Source organism: Haemorhous mexicanus, chromosome 22 (genome assembly GCF_027477595.1).
Source record: "Haemorhous mexicanus isolate bHaeMex1 chromosome 22, bHaeMex1.pri, whole genome shotgun sequence".
NCBI lineage: Eukaryota > Metazoa > Chordata > Aves > Passeriformes > Fringillidae > Haemorhous > Haemorhous mexicanus.
Genome location: NC_082362.1, coordinates 9,205,214 through 9,229,327, shown reverse-complemented (window position 1 = coordinate 9,229,327; position 24,114 = coordinate 9,205,214). Strand labels below are relative to the sequence as shown.

At 41.1% G+C, this 24,114-nt stretch overlaps 1 protein-coding gene across 5 annotated transcripts in view; it reads right to left on the bottom strand.

The window, feature by feature from the left end:
- BRIP1 (BRCA1 interacting helicase 1) overlaps nucleotides 1-24,114 on the bottom strand; it is a 47,637-nt gene that overhangs the window by 18,594 nt on the left and 4,929 nt on the right. For all 5 annotated transcript variants that reach the window (XM_059865793.1, XM_059865792.1, XM_059865795.1 and 2 more), the window contains exons 7-14: nucleotides 20,233-20,523; nucleotides 19,587-19,808; nucleotides 19,097-19,296; nucleotides 16,171-16,303; nucleotides 15,480-15,631; nucleotides 15,225-15,396; nucleotides 14,974-15,111; nucleotides 14,451-14,612 (exon numbers count right to left, since the gene is read on the bottom strand). In XM_059865793.1, the coding sequence (XP_059721776.1) occupies nucleotides 14,451-14,612; nucleotides 14,974-15,111; nucleotides 15,225-15,396; nucleotides 15,480-15,631; nucleotides 16,171-16,303; nucleotides 19,097-19,296; nucleotides 19,587-19,808; nucleotides 20,233-20,523 (1,470 nt within the window). The remainder of the gene's footprint in view (nucleotides 1-14,450; nucleotides 14,613-14,973; nucleotides 15,112-15,224; nucleotides 15,397-15,479; nucleotides 15,632-16,170; nucleotides 16,304-19,096; nucleotides 19,297-19,586; nucleotides 19,809-20,232; nucleotides 20,524-24,114) is intronic.

The window sequence follows — 24,114 nt, the reverse complement described above, 5'->3', positions numbered from 1 at the left end:
GGGTCACTCACCCCTGACTGTCTCCTCTCCTCTCCTCCCACCCATGGCATTTCTCACCAACACACCCCTAGGGAGTGCTCTTGCCAGAAGGACAAGACTCCTCACAAAAATTCCTTAATCCCTCAATTCCACCGTATTTCTCTCGTATTTGAAAGAAGTAAAATTTATATTCAGAACTGCAAAGATGGCAGGAGAAAACCTTTATCCAAATTCTTAAAAAAAGATCTTTGCTCTTTGGGGGTTCCCCAGCCCCTCCAGGCAAGTCTCTCTTGGACCAAGCTTCAGCTTCCTTGTTCCATTGACAGCAACCATCACAACAAAAATCTGTGATTTTGATGGAAATTTGGGAATTATTTATGAAATCTTTGGCAAGAATGGAACAATTCATTTAATTCACACAACAGCTATTACCTCTTCCATTAATGGAGTTTGCTAGATAGGGAAACTTTCCTTGTATCCACAAAAACACAGGACCCATGGCCTGGACAGCCACTAAAACAACAAGAATTATGGAGCTGACTGAATACAGATAAATAAAATATAGAACACACACATGCCTCAGAAGAGCCAGGAACCAAATGTGGGTTTCTCATAAAAAATTATTTCACTTTGGGTTGGAAAAGTGCAAATGGGAGCAAGATCTAATGCCAGGAATCACAGAAGGAACCATTAATGCCCCCAGTCAGTCACTCCTCCCACCCAAGGGAATAATAGTTCCTGCACTGGAAGGCAGCCTGGGTATATTTTATTAAATCCCTTAAAAATGGATTCTCAAATGGTTTATTAACAAATGGTCTTCCTCCAAGAGAGCAGAAAATCTTGTTAGAAAGAATCTGTCATCTTCCCATGCACTGAGGGATGTTTACTGGGCTAGCTTTCCCTTTTATTCCTTTCTGCAATTTAAAGACACCTGTCAGCTATGATCCATAAAAACCTGGGGCTCAGGGTGTAGCTCCACCATCCATCTCTGCCAGCATTCCCTTCTGAGCAGTTTTTGGAGTATTCTGGAAGTTTGGGGTGGGGGGAGCTGTTTTCTCCTTCCATTATGCTGCACTCCAAGGCCAAACCCTGCAGAGTGTGCCCACAAAGGAGCAGCTTTGCCCTTCTCCCTTTGCTGCTTTGTTTCATACAGTGCCAAAAATCACATTAGGGGGCTGCCAGGTCATGAAGCAAACCCAGAGATTTGTTTAATGCATTTCACCCTAAGGCAAGCTGATTGTAATTTCCACCATTGGATCAAACTTGGAGTTAACTTCAGGTGCTGGGGCTGTGCTTTTCCTGCAGGATCCATCACCTCCTGACAGGGATTTGTGGAGTAGAAAATAGCTGAGAAAAGAGGAGGTTAACAGAAAAATTCTGGCTTATTTAACTCTTTTCCTGCTCATTTCTTTACATAAAATATTTCTTAAATATTTTAGCATTGATTCATGTCATAAATGAGTCACACCTTGTCAGCAGAGGATAAAAGGTATCACAGAAATAATCCAAAGTGCTTGGGGAAGCAACAAAATGCCCAAAAATATCCAAGGATGCTCCAGAGCAGTACAGGACAAAAAGGAAAATGACCTAAGAAGCACCTGCCAGCAGACTAAAACAGCTCTGACTTTACTGAGTAGTTTACCAACTCTTAACTATTTTAAAATAATTATCATTGTGTCCTTGTGCACCTGTAAAACTACAGGCTGTCTCATTTCCCCACATTTATACAATAACTGGAGAAAAGTTATTTCAAGGTGAACAAAACTTACACAAATATCTTACAACCCTTCTTAAAAATCTGCCATTATACCCTAAAATAACCTCACTCCTTCAAACTTTGCTTTTTTTTGATCTTGGCTCTATGTAATGATATGAAGCTGCACTTTTCACTGTTATTCAAATATTCAGGTAGTTGGAGGGGGGAAAGGGAAGAGCCATTAGGTTTTTCTTAATAAAAATCACAGTATTGGCACCACTGCTAGTGCAAAAAGTCTGAGCTCCCCGAGGGAGCAGCATTGATCTAAAAGCCTTTTCCCTGTGCTTGCTCCCAGGATTTTCTTGGTGAATAAGCACTGCTTCAAATCCAAGTGTGTCTCCAGTGGGCTGGAAACGTGTTTGAAGGGTCAAACACAAGTTCTACAGGCAGGCAGGCAGCACAAAACTCCAGAGATGCCAACAGGAGCTGGGCACCAGGAGCTGGGCACCAGGAGGTGAGCTGGGCACCAGGAGAACTTCTGGGAGAACAAGGGGGCTCTGGCCAGCTGGGAATGAAAGGGGGGGACTGGCACTGAGAGGAGGGGGGGACTGGCACTGAGAGGCAGCCCCTGGCACTGAGAGGCAGCCCCTGGCACCAAACAGGGCTCTCATCCCCCCACCAACATGGAGAGTGCCACAGAGACCCCCAGTGCTGCTCTGCAGTGTTTGAATCTGGCCAGAACATACCAGCTATCACAAAAGGTACCTTTGGTGGCACAACCAAACAAAAAGGATTTTTGGCTTTTTTTTAACTCTGAAAACCCTTAAATTCAGAGAGACTATCAAGAAGAACTGCACTTCCCTTGCTTTGCTACAAAATGTTTCCCCCATTTGGGCTGCCTGCAAAAAACCCAACCCCAGGTTGTTTTGGATCACAGAACAACCCAGGCTCCACCTGCATCAGTGAAAATAAACAGAAAAATGCAAAGAAACCCCATCCACTGTGACAGGTCCTTCTGCAACCTGAGGCTGGTGGGTGGAGGCCATCACATTTTCCACTGCAGCAATCCTCTGCTGGTCCCAGGCCCAGGTGGTTTTCTCATGGCTGATTCCAGAGGAATTGAATTCCCTTCCAAACCTTCCAGAGCACATCTGCTGAGTCAGTGCTTTCCTCCAGCTGGAAGTTTTTGTTCCAATCCCTCTGGTCCCAGGAGAATCACCTGGATCAATGTTCTACTGCCATCATGAAAGGATGGAACTGTCCCTAGATTAGTGATAATCCTAAAACATATTCAGACATTAAATCAAGGCATTGCTTTAACAAAGTGGCCTCAAATTCCTGTTATTTCAAAGGAACTTGGAGAGTGGATCTGGCCAGACCTCACCCACCTTTTTTTGGTAACACAGGTTCCCATTAAATTAATTTCTTCCATGATTAAGATGGTTTGGAAAAGTAGAGAATTAGCAGAAGTTATCTGAGAGTTCTTGAACAAAGAACTTTGCCAAAACTTGGTACCAAACGACCCAGAATCCTACAGGCAACTGAGCTCCAGGAATATTGGAACTCTTCACTTTGGGGGAAAAAAAAAAAGAATTTACAAAGAATTTACCAAATGTGGGGTCACAGGATCACTAATTTATTCCATTTTCACCTCCAGTTAAAAAACAAACAAACCAGCCCCAAAACAAAACCAACAACAGCAACACCAAAAAGGGCCCTTGAGGTTAAAAGTGAACAGAAAGGAAACAACAGAAGGAAGAAAGGAAACAGGGATGAAATGGGAATAAAAGATTGAAGGGACAAGAACAAACTGCCTGGAATGATGGATGTGAAAGGAAAATTGAGTTTCCTTCCAAAAACAGGAGGGAAAATATTTGGGCTAACTATCCAATAAACTCTAATGTCCATTATCCCAATTTGAAATCACTTTGGAGCAGCACCCTAAAACAAAACCAGCACCATAAAAAGCACAATGTCCCTCCACAGGAGCAAAAGGGATGAAAAGCAAGCAAAGAAATCAATCACATTTATCAAAATCACCAAAATTATTCCACACTTCATGAAGGACTAAAAGAATATTCATTCACCTCTGGGCCACAAGTCATTTACCCAACTGGCAGAAATCATTTACATTTCACCTTTTCTTCCTCCTAATCACCCCACACCCTTTTTTAAAAGGTTATTTTAATCACATTTTTCACCAAAGAAAAAGAAAAAAGTCCCAGTTTTGCTCAACACCCAGACTTTGCTCTGCCCTGGGCTGGGACTCCACCAGCCAAGAATAACTGAGGCCATTGAATTATTGAAAGCAGTTGTTTGCACTCAATTAGATTTTCATGAAAGGTTAAGCAAGAAACTGATTCACAGCCCCTCCCCGTGTTTATGGGAGGGTTTGAACACAGGAAAAGTCATTGGAATGACTGAACCAATGCAAAATAGAAACTTTTTTTTTTTCACTATTTTAAACTTCAAATTTCATTTTGCCAGCTTCCAATTCTAACAAATTTAATTTCAAGAGAATGTGAAAATATCTGTCCCAAAATATTTCATTTTTGAAGTAAAATTTACTTTTAAAATAGAGTTTTAAATTCCCACTGTTAATAGGGAACTGGAGAGAAATACTAAACATCCATACAAATACACATGCACAGGGTAATCTTGTCTTTATGGACCAAAAATAAATGGATTTAATGCAGCACTGTAATGGAAACAGGCCACACAAGGATGTTACTCTGATCAAGGAGAGGCTCCACCTGCTCTCTCCTGCACATTTCCCATTCATTGCATCAGGGGCAGCACCCAGGGTTCTGAGTACAAATTCCAGGTGAATTCCTGCCTCATTTCCCTTCCCAAAGAGCCTCTGGAATGAAATGTTCCTAAGAGCAAAACAGAAAATACTAAAAAAATTTCAATTATGAATCCAAGGGGCTGTGCAGGGATCTGGAGCCATGTCAGACATTTATTCTGATATTCTCCATTTCTCCCAGAATTCTGAAGGAAGATCACAGAGACTCTGAGCTGTCCTACCAGGTGGTCAGGGAGTCTGTCTGTCCTCAGCACTTCTGGGAAAAAGCTGCCCTGGACTGGAAATCTACAGCACTGTGCTATTGCAGGAGATTTGTTTAATCCCTCTGCTTCTTCACAGCAGAAAATGAGTTTGAAGGATAAAACCTGAAACCACAGAGGTGGGATTTTCAAGCCTTTCCCTGGAAAAGGTGTATTTTCAAATGGAGAAGTATCATACTTATTTTCTCCAGGAGAATTTTAAATAAACATGAAATAAACCCAAATACTTAGGACCAAGGATGGTGCTGAGATCCCCACAGATGGTGGGAAATGTGGGGTAAAATCTGTGCTCATCCACACAGACACTGCAGGGGAAATAAAAAATAGGAGGAAAAAATTAAAGAAATTAAAGCTACTGTGCAACTCAACTAAACCCTGACCAAGGTGAAAAACTCTGTCTTATGAACAAGGTTCTGATCACCATGTGCACACTCCAGCACAATAAAAGGTGAATAATTCATCATCATTTTCCAAGGCAAAGTATGCATCACTCAGCTCGGGGGCAGCACGGGGGATTTCACTGGCAGGATTTTTCTTTGGGGACAATGACAAAGTGGTGCTCAGCAGCAGGAACCTGAAGCACTGAAGTGTGTTCCATGTGCCATAAATCACCACTGCAGCCACAGGATGTCTCTCTGGTCCCAACATACCATCAATTTTTCAATAACCCCCTTAAATAATGGAAAACGTGAACGGCGACAACAGTAATGAAAAATGAAATGTTTTGCATGCCAAAGCCTTCAGAAAAACACTGGTAATATGTTGCTTCTGCAGCTAAAGAAGCTTTTTTACATAAATCTTCTCCCCAAAAACCCAACATGTTTGCCCCCCAAACAAGCTGGAGAGTTTTTGTTCAGTCTTTGAGCTCTGTGGCAGCTGGTTAGAAACAACCTGCTTCAAACCAGGGATTCTTTTGTGGTTTTAAAATTAACCAAGACAACGAGTTCTGTGTTCCAGGAACTGCTTGTACATCCACCCTAGGCTATCATTACACCTTCCCATCCCAGGGAGGGAAAATCCTTCATGCAAAGAGAGCTCTCCAGAAAAAAAAATGATTTTTAAAAGGATGGTTTAAATCCTGGTCTGGAGTAAAAAGGAAAATGATGACCTGGCCATGGATGAAGTCAGCATCTCCACTGCTGCCCTTCCCCAGCCAGAAGCCAAGCTCAGTCATCTCTGACCTCTCTGTTTTTTCAGAATAAAGGGAAAAAAATAATCCAAGGTTGTGTTAGTGGCACATGAGCAATGAGGCCCAGAGCCCCTGGGAGAGGAGAGCCAAGGGAGGGGCACAGGGCCAGGCTGGGCCAGCAGGCAGCCCCTGGCACTGGGACCTGCCCAGCCTGGCAGGGTGACAGCTCTGAGCTGCCTCTGCTGCCCTCCCCAAGCCCAACAGGAAATGCTTCATGTGCCTCCAGCACGTGCATTAGACAATTCTAAACAAATCAATAAATACATAAATAAACCAAGTATTTCTTCCAAGTTCCCAACTCGATCCCTTCTCTGTCCTTCCCTTCTGTCCCCCTAAAAAAAAAAATTACAAAGAAAGAAATAACAGACTGATTCTTAGGAAAATAATTTCTCACCTAATGATGCCAAATTGGAGGTAAAAGCTGAAAATGAAGTTTTTACTGTAGCACATTGCAAGTTTTTTGTTTTGTAATATTTTTGCTAAAAATTAGCCCATTACTGAGCTGTAAAATGAACCAAAGTGCAATGAACACTCTTTAGAATACAGCACTCACTAAATAAATGCTCTCACACAGGAGCTTGCTTACCCTATCAGAAGGTAAAACTGAGGCATGATTTTTCTCATTTTCTAAGACCCAAGTTGTTGGCTCCCAACCCCCCAGTGATGTCAAATCTCTCTGAATTTAAAACAGCCCAAGTACTCCTTTCAATGCATTTAATATTCAGCTTCTTGTAAGAGCTGTTACACTGCTGATGCAGAACATGCTCCCTAAATCAATCCTTTCCAGTTTTTTTCTCTCAAATCTGGTGGTTCTCACACATGAAGAAGTCACATCAGGCACTGAATCTTCCCCAGACATGGCAAAGGGACCAGGAACTCTGCAGGCTGTAAAGGTTCAGAACATTCATGCCAAAATAACCCGGGCAGGATACACCTTCCTAAGAATGATGTTACTTATGGATATTATCCCCTGCTCCCAACTGTTTTCCTTCCCTTTTATTAAAAGCTCCTGAGGAAAAAGACACGTTCACTCTGTTATTTACTGTTAGGACTCCATCATTCACTGAGTGCAAACTTCTTGACTGTGAAAACTCATTTTCAATGCAGTTCCTACATAAATAGGAGGAAAAATATGCAAGCAGCAAGTGTTAATTACAAGGGAAATTGGAGCATGTGTTAACGAGCTACAACAATTCAGCTTGCAGCACTTTGACAAGTCAGAGCTCGGAAGTGAGAAACAATAATAGATTTTTTTGTTTATTTTCCCAATGCTGTCTGCTCAGGGTATTTCAATTAACAGTGCAATAAAATATTAAACTGCCCAACTCTCAGGGTGTGAAATTCACAGGCCAAACACTCATCTGCCAGCAGGGCAGATAATTTTTTTAGACATAATATCCAATAATCTGCCACGACTGTCGCTCCGGATTGGGCTTCATGTGACGAGCAGCACCAGCAGCAAGGAGCTGCTCTGTGGAAAAAGCAAGTGCCACAGGGCACCTGAATTATTGCACAGCCCTGGCTGGTCAGCACAGCAGCTCAGCGAGTCAGGAGCAGGGTGTTTGTGCATTCTTTGCAGCTGCAATTCAAAGAGAGCATGTGGGAGCCAAGGCACACGTGGGGGTTTCCCCTGGGCTGAGGAGGAGGTTCAGCACAAGGAGGAACAGAGGGAAGGGCTCAGGGCAGGGACAGCACAGAGCTCCAAGCCCAGACAGCACCAAGAGCCACAACTGGGCATTCCTTTCATGTCACCTCACCCACATTTCCAGTCACCCAGAATATTCACCTGAGTGCCTCTCCAGCTACTTGGTTAATTCACAGTCACACAGAGCCAGTTAAGGATGCTGCAAACTCACACCCACAGCTTCACAACATCAGCCACAGTGAAAAAAATCAGGATCTCCAAAGGAGGATCTTTATAGATTCTCCAATTACAGTCAACCACTGGAAAACATATTAAAAAAACCCCAGAAACAAGAAAATGTTTCATCCCTAAGACTGAAAACAAAAAAGGATAATCTTGGAATGTGCAACATCATCTCTTCCCTTGAGCTGCCTCTGACACTTCTCTGACCTCCTGAGGAGCCAGCACAGTTCACAAAGCCATCTGGAAACCAACTAGGAAAAAAATGAATAAAAAGGAGCAAAACTTTTCCTCTGCTCAGGAGATCCAGAGAGCAGCACAAGCACAGTCACAGGGAAGGGGGAAGAACCTGCTCATGCAGCCACAGGCTCCCAGATCAGCTCCTCCAAGGTCTCAAAGCATCTCTAACATTTGGTTTGTCTCTAACTCCCCAGAAATCAGGAAAATCACCCATGGCTGTACATCCATGATCCTGACATGCTATTTAAGCAGGAAAACACATTTTGCAATTATCCAGACTGTCAGTTATCATCTCCAGAGAGAAAATTTTATCTTGGCCTGCTGTTGGTAACCAAGCAGTGGGGAAAAAACAACCACCAAAAATAACAAAACTCAGAAACTTCTAAATGAAAACCTTCTAATGAATCATTAGAGCTTAGGAGAACTGAACTAGCCAACAGCTCAGTTATTCCTCTGCAGAGCCCAGCACTATTCTGGCTGTGAGTTTGCTGCAGCCTCTGCAGTTGCACAAGAAATGATCCTGCCAGGGTGTGAACTGCTCCATCTGCAAATTTCATTTGGCACAGCTGGGTTGAACTGATGACATTAAAGATAAATATTAAATACCTGGCAATACAAAAACTCTCATTGCAATTATTTCTGCATGGAGTTTATCATTCCTTCTGCTCCTGTGTTTTTTTATTTGAAGCAATTTCACAACAGAGCCCAAAGCAGAGCAAAGGGTTGTGAGGGAATGGTTAAAATCTCCCCTCTCCCACAGGGATTTTTACAGACATTTCTATGCCCAAGTCAATGGGAAAAGCAAACTGGAGACTTCAGGAATCACATGAAGATTTACAGAGCTCTTGGAGCCCTCAGATAATTGTATTTTTGGATGACTGTGAGAGCCTCAATAGCTAGACAGTTTATATGACTGATATTGAAATGATGGAAAATAGAGAATTAAACTGAAAGTAGATACTGTGTATGATTAATGGGAACAAAAAAACCCATAAAACATAAAGAAGCTGAGATAAAGTTCAAAAAGAAAACTGCCACTGCAGAGGAAGAGCAAAAAACAAGCAATGAAGAAATAATATGGACAAGTAAAATGAAATTCTATCTACATTTATTAGGTGCAAATGTTGAAATGAATAATTTGGGAGCCATTAGAATTCAGCTTTTTTTAGAGCTCATATTCCCCAAACCATGGCCCAGCAGACAGAAATCACTTCCCCAAGATTTCCAGCAGAGGAAGGACAAAGGACACTGGCAAGGAGTCTTTCCTCCCAAAGAGAAATAACAGCCCAGAGGGTCACTGTGGAGTCAGAACCCAGAGCAGCTCCTGGCACTTGCAGGGCACTGCTGAGCCCAGAGTGCCAGCACAAGCCCAGGTGCCCTCAGGGTTGCTCAGTGACTCCTCCCTCACCCTGCTCTCCTTCTGGCTGCAGTTGGAGGCAGAAGGGTGCCAGGACCCTGTCCCTAAAGCCTCCCAGCTTTGGGCTCTCTCTCTGTCACAGCTCCCCTGCAGCAGTTTGGCTCAAACAAATGAGGCTTCTGGAGAAAGAGAAAACCTCTCCCTTGGGAGCAGAAAGCAAATGCTGGGCAGAAAGTGAGCATCATTATTAATTTACAATTATTTTGTAACTCACTCCTGAAATGCCAAACCTGTTCAAAGGCAGGTTCCTTTCCATGCCAGGGATGCTGGGCTGCAGCTGCAGTCCAAACATCTCACACTGGATGACACCTTGGAACATTCTTGTTTCCTGTAGCATTTTAAGGCTGTAACTGTGTCAATTACATTTTCTAACACTAAAATTATGCAGAAAGTTAATGCTGATGTAACTTGAAAGAAGAAATTTCTGTCATGAATGACACAAACAGATCCTTACACCCTGCAAATATTTACACACAGGAGTAAATCTCTTCTTCAAAGCCCTCCTACAGCTGTCAACAGAACATCAAGGAGATTATTACTCCTGATGAAGCATTTATCCCTGCATACAACACAGAGATACACCCAGCAGAAAAAGTTCAGCATTTTAATGGAACTTAGTAGATAATTCCTCAGAGCCCCATCTGTGGTGCAAAGAACTATTTTCCTATTTAATTGAAAGTTCACCTTTTAACTGCACGAGCCTAATGGTTTCCAATTATTCCTCTGTACATAATACAAGCAAAAAGAGGCTGTGGAATGTTTCTCTCTTATCTGGATATTGTCATTTTACTGTCTCAAACTTCTAAAAACAAGCTTTTGGCTGGGGAGGAAATCAGCCAGCATCAGACCTAGTGGGGAAACCCTGCACTTGCTCAATGTCTGTGGCTCTTACATAGTTCCAGATGTTCAGAACATTAATAATGCACTAACTCAAAACCTCTTTTTGAAACTTTAGAATGTGCAAATTGCATTAAAACCTCTTTGCCCTCATTAATGGTATTGTTACAATCCCAGTACTCTGGAAAATGTTTTTTGGCATTTGTTTAACTTTGTGATATTGCCATTTACTCATTTTAACAGCCAGTGTTCAAATCTTAATGCTTTTAATAGGCTGGGCTAAACAGACTACCATCCTTTGGAAATTTATTGAGGTAATTTATTAAATAAGTAAAAGTTGTCTGAAAGCAGCATTGCTTTGTTTTATTGATGGCAGGAAAAATGGGTTTCTTATAATTTATTTACAAACCCACGTTTCAGGAAAGTTTTAGAAATGCAAATATTGTCTTTGCAGAGTTCTGTTCATTACTTAAACACTTCTTGAAAACAAGAATTTCTACCAATCTCATGTATCTCAATAAGAAAAGGCTCTGTGTGCAATGAAGAAGAGCCAGACACTGAGAATTAATCAGGAAATGATATCCCTCCCTCAGCCTGCCATACCTGAGGGTACCAGGTTTAAATCCATGTGGACACAGCCAGGGGTTAAGCTGAGCTCCCTCCTGTTGATTCCAAACCATTGCCCTGAACCTGAACATGCTCAGTCTGTTGACAGCAGCTCCACACTGCTCAGAGTTAATTAATATTGTTAATTCCTGCCTGTCTGGAGCTGTGGGAGGGTGCCAAGAGTGGTTTGTCAGCACAAGGGCAAACAACACCTGCCTGAGACTCCTGTGCAGGTTTGGTGGATACCTGACACAGGGAGAGGGAGCCAAGCAGCAAGGAGAGGAGCTCCAGCCCAAAGGGATTTGCTGTCACCCAATCCTGGCTGCTCCCACTCCAGAAAGCATCAGCAGCCCAGAGAGCAGGAAAATGGGATGAGACTGACAGAGCTTCAGCTCTTAGAGCAGCTCCTGAAGTCATGAGACAAATAAAAACTCTGCTGGGAAATTCAGCATTTATTTTTGCAAGTGGCAAAAGTTGCTGCGTGTCATCACTCTAAGCTTACCTCAAAATTCTCAAGGAAAACAGCCAGTGCAATGCAGCATGAATCATTTATATGCTAATTTATGCTAATTGTGCCACTATTTCATGATCATGGAATAGTTGGTGTTGCAAGGAACCTTTAAGTGGGATCCAGTCCAACCTCCCTGCAACCTTGGGTTTTCAAGCAGAGAATTCTTATCAGTTCCTAAGTTTTCCTGTTGAAAACACTCATTCAAACCCTTTCCAACTACAACTACAAAAATCCTCCTTCCACGTGATGACTCCTCAATTAGCAGATCCAAATTAACCACAATGCCTCAGAGAACACAACAAACCAAAGCAACATTAACATCATTGTCCAAAGCTTCTTTTGTTAAAAAAAAAAAAAAAAAAAAAGCTACTAAGAAAGGTCAGTTAATTCATCATGATGGATTAGCACTAAAATTTATAAGCATTAGCATTTTTCTCCTTGCTGGCTAGCCTGACTTTGATATGACACATATTGAATGAATCATCCAAGATGCAGGCACCAAGCAAGATATATCTTAATGCAGACAGGTTGGCAACATGAGCCCTAATGGGCCTTATCTTAATCTTGTTTAAAAGCATCTTAGATTGCTGGGCAATCTTTTCACCTTCTGATATTCTCTTTTATAGAGTGTTTTTGCTGGAGTTGCTACTGATTTTCACATAAATGCATTTTTGCTGCATGGTATCACCAGTTTTAGGAGCCTTAAAAATGATGAAGCTTTGGAATTTAGTGCATGTTAAGATCAAGCTGATTTTTTTAAAAAAGTCTGTGTGCCACAGCTCCAACAACAACATTAAAAATTTCCATGTTGTTTGTGGATTCCCCCACATGAACCATGACAGCTGTTCATAACAGACACCCATCAAATGTGGGCATGTACAGCTGAGGGGCTGTTTGCCCATCCATATCTTTTCCTCCACTGCATCAAGTCCACATATTTGCTATACATATATTTTAAACAGCCACTCTTCAATTAAAAATATATTTACACAAATACCTGAGTAAGATAAAGGGAAATTTCTCTACTCTTGCTTTTTCCCCATTCACACTGCAGGTAGTGATTCCAAACTGAAATCCAATGTACAGACCCAACTAAATTCCAGCTCCATCAAATTACCTGGATAGAAAGTACTTAAAATTCAAAGCATTGTCCTCAGCCTTCCAGACAGGAAAAAAAACCCCTTTATTTGTCACTTCTTCCAAAGTTGAAGCTTCAATTCATAAAACAGATTGAGCCATCAAAAAATCTGCTTAAATCATAATAGTGAGGTCCATGACCATGTGTATTAATCAGATCTTGACAGCCTTGAAAAATTCCTTTGAAGGCTGCAGCTTTTTTAAGAGAGGCAGCAATTTCCTGTGACAAATCACTTTTGAAATGCAAATATTCTTTATGATGATGAAAGAATACTTTGTTTTCCCTGTATTAATGTGCTTACATTATTCTGTATTTTCAACATATTAATCTCAGACTTAAAGGCAACCCAATCCTGAATAAAAGTAGGGGGAAGAAAAAGGGCATCCATAGAAAAATATTGGCAATGTGATTTTAAAATATCATCCTTCAATTGTCTGCAATTTCTATTTATCAATACTTTGCTGGGCTCAGGGAGTGTTCCTACAAAGAACAGAACACTCAGCGTGTGCAGGGTGACCTTTCAGTGAGGCAGAAGGGCAGGGGGGGAAGGTTCCAGAGCTGGCCAGCAATTGTTTTCCTCCTTTATTAAATGTCATTACAAAGTCTCTCTGTACTTGCAATTCACATTGCTATTCTCATAAAAACTTCCATAAATATTTGTCAGGTCTGGATATGGAAGATCAACTCTCCAACATGACACACTTGGAAAGATAACGCTGGAAACTGAAAGGTGCTCCAGTTCAATTCTTAAATAAATTGGAGATTTCTTGTAAGATCATTTCCTTTGCATGGAAGTGCAGGGTTTTGTGAGGTTAAATAAATTTATGGTCAGTAATCTGCTTTTTTCAGGGGCTTCCATTACCTGGTCTGATGTGGTCACCTAATGGTAAGTGTCAGGAACTGCACTGTGAAAGACACCCAGGCAAGAAACAGCCCTCCCTTTGCAGCCTGCCAGTTAAATAATAAAGGATGAAGGGATTGTAAAAAAAGAATAAATAGTTTTTATTTCATTTTGTAAAATATTCTCTGTTTAGGAACCTTAGGGATGAGTGGAAAGGTCTGAAATTCTATTTCCATCATGTTGGTGGTTTTAATCATTTGGTAGGATTTTTTTAGAGGTCTTTGTGTTTTGCCTGTTAAGATGATTTTTAAAAATCATAAATAATCATTTAAAATTTAAAAACTCACACCCTTGCAAGCAGTACAGGAAAAATGAATATGAGTTACAGAATTATCTTGCAGGTTTATATTCCTGTTCCTGACCATAAACAACAGTAACAACAAATAGAGAAGAAAGCAGAACTACTGGGAGATCCAGATTAACCATAATTAGATAACTGTTGTCAGTGAAATTAGATATTACATAGTTTGAAATGGAAAAATTTGATTCCTTTCAGCCAATGTCAGTGAGCAATTCCCCTGACTAAAGAAAAATACACTCCAATCTCCAATGCAGTGAAATGGAACAAGAAGCAAGGGAAGGAGAAATTAACTGGTGAATTCTGCATTCTGATAGCACAGAAAGAACATGCAAATACATTCTTGCTGCTGGGTTAGACAGAAAGTGTCATTTCATGGGGTGATTTTTAATTTTTTTCTTAATAAACAATTTCTAAACCTTCAGGGAAACAACATATGGAAAATTTATGGATCTGGCTGGCTTTATGGCAATGCTAATTGAAATGATTGTCTGTGTTAATAAGTGAATCTGTTGAGAAAAACCAAAGATGTTTGCTCATGAAAATGAACCTGAATGCCAAGAAGTAACAATACAATCCCCCTGTGCTATTACAATCCATTGATTTGATAAACATGGCTGGATATTGACGTAGAAAGCAGAAAATCCCACAGTGCATTTTCAAAGGTGTGTGGTTTGAGAGGAAGAACAGCAATTCACATTTCCTTACCTTATAGGATGGCAAAAAGCACAAAATTCCTTGGCCAAGGGTCTGACAGACTGCCAGCAGCAGGGCTCCCACCTCATCCTGGAACTCGAAGGTCTCGGTGTGCTGGAAGGTGGCGCACAGCTCCCGCCCGCTGGGGCCCGCGCCCACCGTGCCCACCCAAACCTGGGGGGCACAGGCACAAGGTTAACTCTGAGCCAGGCTGCAGAAATCACAGCAGGCTCAATAATGAAATTTTAAGTGTGAAAGAAATGTTGAGATATTTGTTCAATTCATTTCAGTACTTGAAGCACAGTAATTGATATGAGATGGCTTTGGCAATATAGCACGAGCAACTTCTCCAGGGAAATGTGTCTAAAAATTGCCTCTTAATTCATTTAAAAATGTCATTTTCCATTGCATTAAGCCAAGCAACAGTCTGGACCTTTCTTTTAACTGACAGAATGGGTTTGCCATCACTTTTATTTGGTTTTTGTACCATGGGCAGCATTGGAGCTCAGGAGAGGGAACAGCCAAGGCCTTTTACCTGGGAATTCCGGATAACGTGATTCGCCTCCAGCTGAATGGAAAACTTCACACCAAGCTCTGAGGAAAAGGAATCCATGGGAGAGAGTGTGCCTGATGTCAGAACAATTGTTCTAACTTCATTCAAGTCAGAAAAAGCCTAGGTGGGAGAAAGAAAAGCAGGACTTTAGAAAATCAGTGCAATCCCTTTCAGATCTGATGTGTATTTGTTATCACTCAGATTATTTTATCTTTTCTTCACACTCAGCTCACCACAGCAGGGTTCAAGCACCAAAAATTCAGCATGTGGACAAGGGTTTTCTGCCTTGCACTCTTTTTGTGCTTGGGCCTTGGGAAGAAGGAACTTGTATCTGCATCATCACGTTGGTCTTCAGTCATCCAGGTGTAAGTTTGTTGTAGAGCAACCCTGTAATCATCTGCAAACCTACAGATAGAGAGAAATATCAGTAAAAACTACAATTAAGCAATCAAATTGTGAGCATTCAGCTCATAAATGTTAGACCTGACCTGCTGTTCTCTTTGAAGAGACAGGAAAGGACCATGAACAGGCCTTTGAGCATGATCTGTGCTGCAGGGCTCACAACTGGCACCTCAATAATTTCCTCTCTCCCATGCATAGATACTTTTTCTTCTTTTTCCAGGACAGCAACAAGATGTTTCTGCAAGAGGCAAATTCCATATCAACAACATTCTAAGTGTCTTCTCAAAACCAAAGTTAATAGAGATACAAGACTGTCAGCTCACTGCTATGAAAGTTCATTTAAAACACCTCTAAAGTCAGAGGGAAAGGGGCAAAGAAGGGCCAAGGGAAAGGGAACAATACTTTCCATTTTCAACAATGCTTTTAACATAACTGCCTTCCACAGAAAGGAGGGATAAACTTGAAAATAGGGCAAAAACATTTCAACACTCAATAAAAATGCAGCTGGATAGAACAGGCAAAAATATCACTGGCTCAATGGTTCAATTCAAATAATTGTATGTGAGCAATTGTATCCTTCAAAACATTGATCCTAAACAAATTCCAGTAGCTCGAGTGGATTGCTCCTGGTTTTCATCAGGAATAATTTTCAGACAACTTTTCAGTATTGCAGTAAATGAAAAGACCTGTTTCCATTTAACTTCTGTGCATTTTAAGATGTTTAACACCACCAATATTATGCATGGTGATGCTCATTTATACAGCAAACAATATTACCTGCAAAATGGGAAAAGTAATCCCAGTTATTCCCATTTTGTACAAAAAGTTGAGCATTTCTTTGCCACTCCACACCTTACAGGCACTTTCATAGGCTCTCTCCACCAGCTGCCCAGAGCTCTCCTGCAGCCAGCTGAAAGAGAGAAAAAGCAGAAATCATTTCAGCATTGATTTTAGAGATTTAGAGACACTTTGCACGTACAAAGCAAACCTCAAAAACTGCACCAGACTTCGAAGATGATGATAAATGTCTTACTACCTGTAAGGAGAGAGGTTCTGGTTTTCCTTTATGCCTGTTTTCCACTGTTGAACTCCCATGGAGCTGCTCTGGATGCAGCTCATTGAAATGAGAAGGAAACTTCTCACCACATGTTTATACTTCGTATAATAGATAATAAAGAAAAGGAATTAAAATGTAATTTCCTCTTATGATATGTCAGGCTCATTCAAGCAAGACTTCTGCTGCATATCTAAAGCCACTCATCACTACTCCAATTGCTGCGGGTTGCTTTATCATCCCTGTCAGCTGCTGACTTTCCAATTAAGAACAAATCCTGAGGCATGAAATGAACACTTTTCATATTTACACATGGAAGGGAAAGTGGGGCAAGAGTGCCCATTTAAACCTACCCACAGGTATTGGCAACTGCTGCAACTTGAAACAGAATTATAATTGTAATACAATGCAAAATGTGATTGATTGCTAAAAGCATGAGCTAAACGTGGAGACCATCTCATTTGTGGCAGAGCTGGAATTTTCTCTGAGTGAGCATGTCCTCCTTCATCCCTGCAGTAGCACAAGCCCTTGTCTCTGGCTAGAAAAGCAGGCAGCTCCCTCTCTCCCTCCCTCCCAGGAAAGGCTGGAGCTGTCTGCTCCATCAAAAGGCAGGAGGCATCAAAAGGACAGCTGTCAGTGCTGCAAGAGCTCAAAATATTTACCTGCAAAACCAGTTCATCATTAGCAACTCAAGAGCAAGGCTCTGAGACTGTTTCAGTTCTAGATTTCCTGCCCTGTCACCACAAATAATCTGATCCATGGAACAATTAAAATATAACTTCCCATCTGCCAGGTTAAATGCAAACAAAGCCCACCAATACTGCCACAACAATCACTTCTTTGGCTATCATTTGCTTGATCTCATTAAGGAATGGTGATCACTAAGACTAAGGCCCCAATTCCTCAAATGTAGCATCAAAAAGACCTGGGACTGAAATTAGGACAAGGCCCCTGTGACAGGAATTAAACAGATTTACAAAGGGTAAAACACTTCAGGAAATGTAAAATGTTTCCCTGTTATGAGCTTCAAACATCATCACATACTTTTGAAACAATAAATGCAAATACAAACTTAACACAATGGCCAAATATCACCAAAAAACACCCTGAATTCTCAAATAAATTCCATCTAACATTAAAGCATTTACTTGCAAAGGCTGTTAAATTATTTTTAGAGCTAAGCAGGAAGCATAAATAAAATTAGCTTGATTCCCAGAAAGGTTATCTCTGGTTTTGAAGTGAAAATTGCTGTATGCAGTATTTCCAGGAAAAGAATGAATGGATGTTGCACACATGCCTTCAATTCCAGGAAGAGTATTTGCTGCTTCCCTCACTACCAGAAAATTCCCCTGTTGACACAGCATATTGCACTGAACAAAGTGGTCAGTGCTGCTAAATGTGCAGCTCAGCAGCAGAGCCTGCCAGGCACCTCCCCTGGCCCAGCTGCAAATTCCTCACAGAGGTCACTGCAGCACCCCGTGGCACTAAGCCCATCCTTAAGTGCTTTCTGAAATGAGGGCCCAGGATCTTTAGAAGTGAAATAAGATTTTTTTTTTCTAGCTCCCCATGCATTTGGCAAAGCCATGTCCCTGTGCAGGTGCATTTTACCTATTCCTGGCTATTTACACCCAATCTTCTGCTTTCCAGCAACTGCTTTTCATGCTGCTGGCAGATTTGCCAAGACAATCAACCTTACTTTTCCTGATAAGGTTAAAAAGCTTGAGGCAATCAAATCTTCAGCCATGCTGTTATCTTTTACTGAAGTTTAACATTTGAAATATCCAAGGTAGGAGAACTGGCTTCTGCCAAGCAGAAAAAGTCCCTTGTCTCTGTGTGACACAAACATTGACTCTGAGCAGAGAGTGAGCATGGGAGAGTGAACTCCTCCTGTGCTGTGCTGCACAGTCTAGTGCAGCAAAGTGAAGATTCTGCACACGCTGGAGCAGAACTCAGTTAACTGCAAAGCCACTTGTAGCACTTTTTTCTGCTGACTTTGATACTTCTACTTCACCCAAAAGACTTTGCCCTGGACCTCTTGTTTCCTCCTGGGCTTCTGTCCATTGGCTTTTGTTACATCCCCTCGCACGATTTTCAACTTATGCTCAGCTCTTCCCCTCCCAGGAAGTCGTTTCCCAGGGAAAACAAAGGGCATGACTGGCAAATTCACTTTCAACTAGGAAGAATTCAGTTGATTCCAATCTGATTCCAAGAACAAATTCCAAATACTTTCTGTCCAAGGCTCTGAAAGCATTCTATAAACATGAACTAATTAATTCTTTGACAAAATAATGCTATTATTATTTGCCAAATAAGCAAATGTGTGACATACCAAAATTTATCTTATGAAAATTTTCATACTGAGATTTATAAACCAGGAGTCCAAAGAAGCCCCATAAAGAGCAGCACATCATTGAAGAGCACAAGCCTTTTCAAAAGAGAACTTCAATGTTTCCATGTGACAACAGCAGTTCTTTTAATAGTTCAAACCCTGTGGATTCCTCAATGAACATAAATCAAACAACTGCACAGTTGTAAGTGTGCCTTTGTTGCATTTTTCTGATGTGACAGAGTAACTTATACCATCAAAGGGAATCTAAAGGTTATTTTAAAACATATTAATTGATATAAAGCAATAAGAAGTTGCCTTACTTGATCAAGGAGCAGCACACAGCTCGGAGGGGCTCATGGTGCTTCTGCCTGATGCTGTTGCTGACCATGAAATCGAGCTCCTCCCGGGCAGCTCGCAGCTGCCTCTCGCTAACCCCGTAGCTCACGGACTCCCGAGCACAGTCCTCAATGTTGTGGGCTTCATCCAAAATGACTACTTGGTCTTTTAGGTTAATGTCCATCTGAAAAAGAAAATTATTGTCTAGTGAAACAGAGTGAAAGACATGAGAAACAGCAACTAACAGCAGGCTGTTAAAAAATGCATATTCTGCAGCACAGTGCAAATGAAGCTTTTCAGGTTTTGAATCAATTTTCATAACCCAGAAAATATCCAAGGGGAAAAAACCCCAGGAGTTATTTTATAGATATTATTCTGGACATGAATGGGATCTCAGCTGATCATAGAAACAAAGCATTCAGTGGGTAATTTTTTGTAACTTCACTTCTTGCCACTTCTCCCCAATATACTCACACTGTCCCGGATCTGTGGGTCCAGGAGATAATTGTAGGGACAGAACACGATGTCTGCCCCCACCATGAGCTCCCTGGCTGCAAAATAGGGACAGGCACGAAGCTTCCTGCCCAGCCTCACCAGGTCTTCAATGTCCCAAGCCTGGTACAGCCCAGTTGCAGGCTGCAGGGCATGGTGCTCACTGAGCTTGTGAACACCGTGGTAATAAGAGCAGGACTTGCCCTGAAAGCAAAGAAGTGAAGAGATTTTGTGGGTACAAGAAATAACAAAAACCAAGCAGGCTAAAATCTTCCAAAGTTCTATGCATTTGGCTATTTCTTGGAAACATTTCTAACAGCTGCTCTTTATGCCAGACAATAACACCTCATGTCAAGTAAATCCATGTTTCTAAAATGTACATCAATAAAGGACACTTCTTTCTTCTTCATTTATAAACCCAGAGATAACTTAAGCCGTATTATTAACATGGCAGTCATAAATCTTATTCCTGCCATCATAAGTCTTTCTAACAATTAATATTTCATTTTAATGCCACCAGGTGGTATTTAACCAATATAATATAAAGAAGTAAAAAATGTTACTCATTCCAGTTGTTAAATCTGACTTTGTTTAATGAACGCTCATTTTCTCAAATAAAATTACTCACATGTTTTCCTTCCAGCAATTCTACACACATTTCATTCCTGTTACTACTGTTGGACACCACGGGATGAATGCAGGTGTAATCCCTGCTGGAAAGGATTGTCATGGGGACACAGGAATACGCTGTCCTCTTCAGCTCCCTGCTGATCTGCGTGATTTGCTTGTGTGTTCGTGTCCCAAAAAAAATTTTGGGAACACACAAGCGATCCCCATTCTCTTTCTTCTTTGTGTGACTGGGATCTTTATCAGGTTTCTTCCCAGAAGCACAGGAACACTCAGTGCAAGGGCCAGGAGGCTGCAAACCAAGAGATAAAAATGATGCACAAAACCCCACTGTGAGATGAATGTGCCAAATCTGCTGATGGTCTGGGAAGGGCCCTCTGCGATAGCTGGTTCAGCCACCAGGGCTGCCCATCAAGTTCTAAAAGGTTAAAGCACCACGTCCTTGTGCCTGGAAATTTCTGAAAAAAAACCTTACAGCGATCACAATTGTATCATAACCCAATCAGAAAGAATTATTAATCCAGTGGAATATTTACACACGTGAATAATGCAAATAAAGATTCTCACATGGAAGCTTCAGCTCAGGACACTCCTGTTACAGAGCAAGAGTCCAAAACCTTCAATGAAGAAAACTTGGAACAGACACTCAAATTCAAATAATTTTTTTCCTTAAAGCAAGCAGAACTGCAGACAGTTCAGGAACTCTGTGTGCAGATAAAACAGACTGCACCACACACTCTCCATTAGAAACATGTTTGCTCTGCCATTCTGCCAAAGGCCATTGAGTAACCAGGAGAATAAAAGAAACACAGGGGATAATTCTAAACAGAACCTAATCCTGCAAAATATTTGTTAAAAGCCATTTTTGTTCTTCCTGAGAAGCACTGCTGTCAGAGCATTAAATACTGGAACAACTGACATGAAATTATCATCATGAATTTATAGAGCCACCTAGGAAACAAGGAACTCGAGTGTAACCATGTCCAAACACACTCCTCACGAAAAATAAAGAGTTCTTCCAGAGTCAGACAGTTTGGATCTGGGCTGCAGGTGGTGGTGCAGGTCACAACATGCAGCTGCCCACTGCAGTACTCCTCCCTCCCTTTAATTGTATCAGTAAGATTATCCATGATAAACAAATGCTAAGTCACACTGTGTGTTCCACCACAATTCTGGGGATCAAGCTGTCTTCAGCTTCCACTCCAAGGAAAAGCAAGTTGGTGTTCCCCTCAGCCCCACTCGGCCTTGTCTGCCATTAAATATTACAATACATGCTAGAAAGCATGTAAATGTAACCCTCAGGAGCTGCCACTCACTGGGATAAAAGGTTCACTGATGTGCCAAATAAACAGGCCTCAAAGCAGATAAAGTTACACCCATGCTGGAATTGTTACATTCCCCTCTCAGGTTGCCAGGACCAGCAGATTTCATTACCCTGTGCTGCCACATTAAATAGCCAGTTCCAAATATCCTGCCTTCTATATTGAATAATTACTTATTCACTGCAAGGATAAAAAGAAGAGTTATGAATGGGGCTCTTGTCACCAGGCAGGCAGGAAACAGCTGACATATGGTATATGTTACATATGTGCAGTGCCCAGCTCTGGGCTCCCACTGAAAGCTCCAATGCTACCTTGATATTTCTATCACTTCGATTCTGCTTTGCTCCTGGAAATAATGAAAACCACATTACCAAGCTAAAAATTAATTTAACTGAAGCAGTGACTGTGAAGGGCCTTGAAGAATACATTTATCTTGTAATTTTTATCCAAGTCAGATTGTGTTTTCAGAGGGAAAAACAACACACAGGACACCAAGATGAGACTTTATCACTAATATTTCACTGCTGTGCTAAGCCAAATAAAAATATTAGAAAAATATTAGGAGCCATCAGGCAGCTGTTTTGCCAGAGTTCTTGGAGCAACAAGAAAAATGCAGCTCAAGTTTATATATAAAATCATGAACAGAAGGTTCTCCTATGATGGGCTTAAAATACCAGATATTATTCTTTGCATAAAAAAGAAATAAAGTGTTCTTATGTGTGAGGCTTATAAATTACCATATTTTAGAGGTGGGCTTAAAAGTTTGGTTTAAGAGGTTTGGAATTGGTATAATAGTGGCATTAAGAAGCACTTTAGCCATTATTCCAGTACTAAAATGTTACCTTAACTTTGAAAAAAGTTTTATGTTCAAAAACACTCAAACCCACAATACTGAGAAAGCTGTAAACTCAGGCTGATTTTATAGTAAGTAGTTAAGAAATAAAACTGCCTGCAGTAGTCACAGCATTTCTGAAAGCCACAGCCACCATTAGCCCCAAATACTTTAATAAATAAAACCTTTTTAGGAGGTCCTTCGTAATGAAGAAAAACTTTAGAAAATTGGTTAAAACACAGTTTAAAAGCTGAGTTCTCCATATTCTTTCCACATTACTCCAGTGAGTCAATTTGCATTTGAATCCTTAAAATGCATCTTTAAACTTTAATAAAGGCAAACTATTTTAACTCAGTATTTCTCTAAGAACCAGCTGTGGATATCATATAGCAACCCCTAATGTGTTGCTCCTCTCCCATTCCTACAGCAGAAGGAAAGAAAAAAAGAAAACTCTCCCTGAACGAGGGGTTTCCTTGGCAGTGTTGTCTCAAAGCACAAATTTTTACACTCATACCACAGAGTACACCACAGTTAAGATGTAACAAAATTAGAAAATGCTTCAATCTATTTATGAAGGAATTAGGGGAGGGCTGATTCGAAATAATTCATACTGAGACAACAGAATTGCATTTCATAATACCCTCTGGCTTCAGAACTAAACCTGTTTTCAGCTGTTGGAATCTGAAAGAGGGATTTTCATTTGGAAGAGAGCAAAAAAGATACTCCTGTACTTTCTGCAGTATTTAATCAGAAACACCCAGGAACAGATGCCATTAGAGATCAGATATCAGCCTATATGGACCTTAGGCTAATGCTGCTTGTTTGTACTTCTGTCAGGGCTAGATAAACCAGCCTATCACATCAATATTTATATGGCAAAAACGTGGAAGTCTGATTAAAAAAGGAATAATCAAGTCCACCACCCTGTACTGTGTGTAAAATAGAGCTAAACAAACACTGGGGCTGTGATCTTTGAAACACAAAGAGGTAAGAGGAGTTCTTCATATCTCAATCTACATTTCCCAGTTACAAAGGCACCTGAATGCTGCAGCAGTGAATGTCTCTGTGTGAAATATCACACAAGCACAATCTAGGGAGATATCAGCAGTGACATTAGCAGAGCTTTTCAACTGCTCCTTTGGAAGCTCTCAGAAAGCCCAGTATTCTGCTGCTGCTGCAGCCTCTTGTTTAAAGCACACAAAGCAGCTGTTTATCCTCCCCCAGTCACCAGCAGGTGAACCCAGTTCAATATTTATCACAGGCTTTCACAGATCACTGCTAACCAAGCAAACGTTTTAATTAAGCTGGAACTTGCTTCAAAGAGCTCATTCAAAACGTCAATCAGCAGGAAAAGGATCAGATACGGTGTCAGGTGAGAGCATGTAATACAAATCCACAACTTTCTTCATCCCATCGTGGTAAATTAGCCCATTCTGGAGTCCAGACCCTGATTGTAACAGGCTGCCAGTCCCCTGGAATGTGTAACAGAAGTCACTCAAACCCCATTGTGCAGGTTGTAAGCAATATGTTAAACTGCAATGGGCTAGCACATTAAGACAGATTCTTTTCACAGTTGTTTTTTGATACCCCAAGTGTTTGTTACACTACTCTCCATTTACTGTTTACTTTCTTTCCCTGCTGGAGATGGGGATTCCTTAACCCAGCTGCCCCAGTTTCTCAGGCCATATGCTTTGACAGAAGAAATCAAGAGAGTACCCTGAGGTTATAA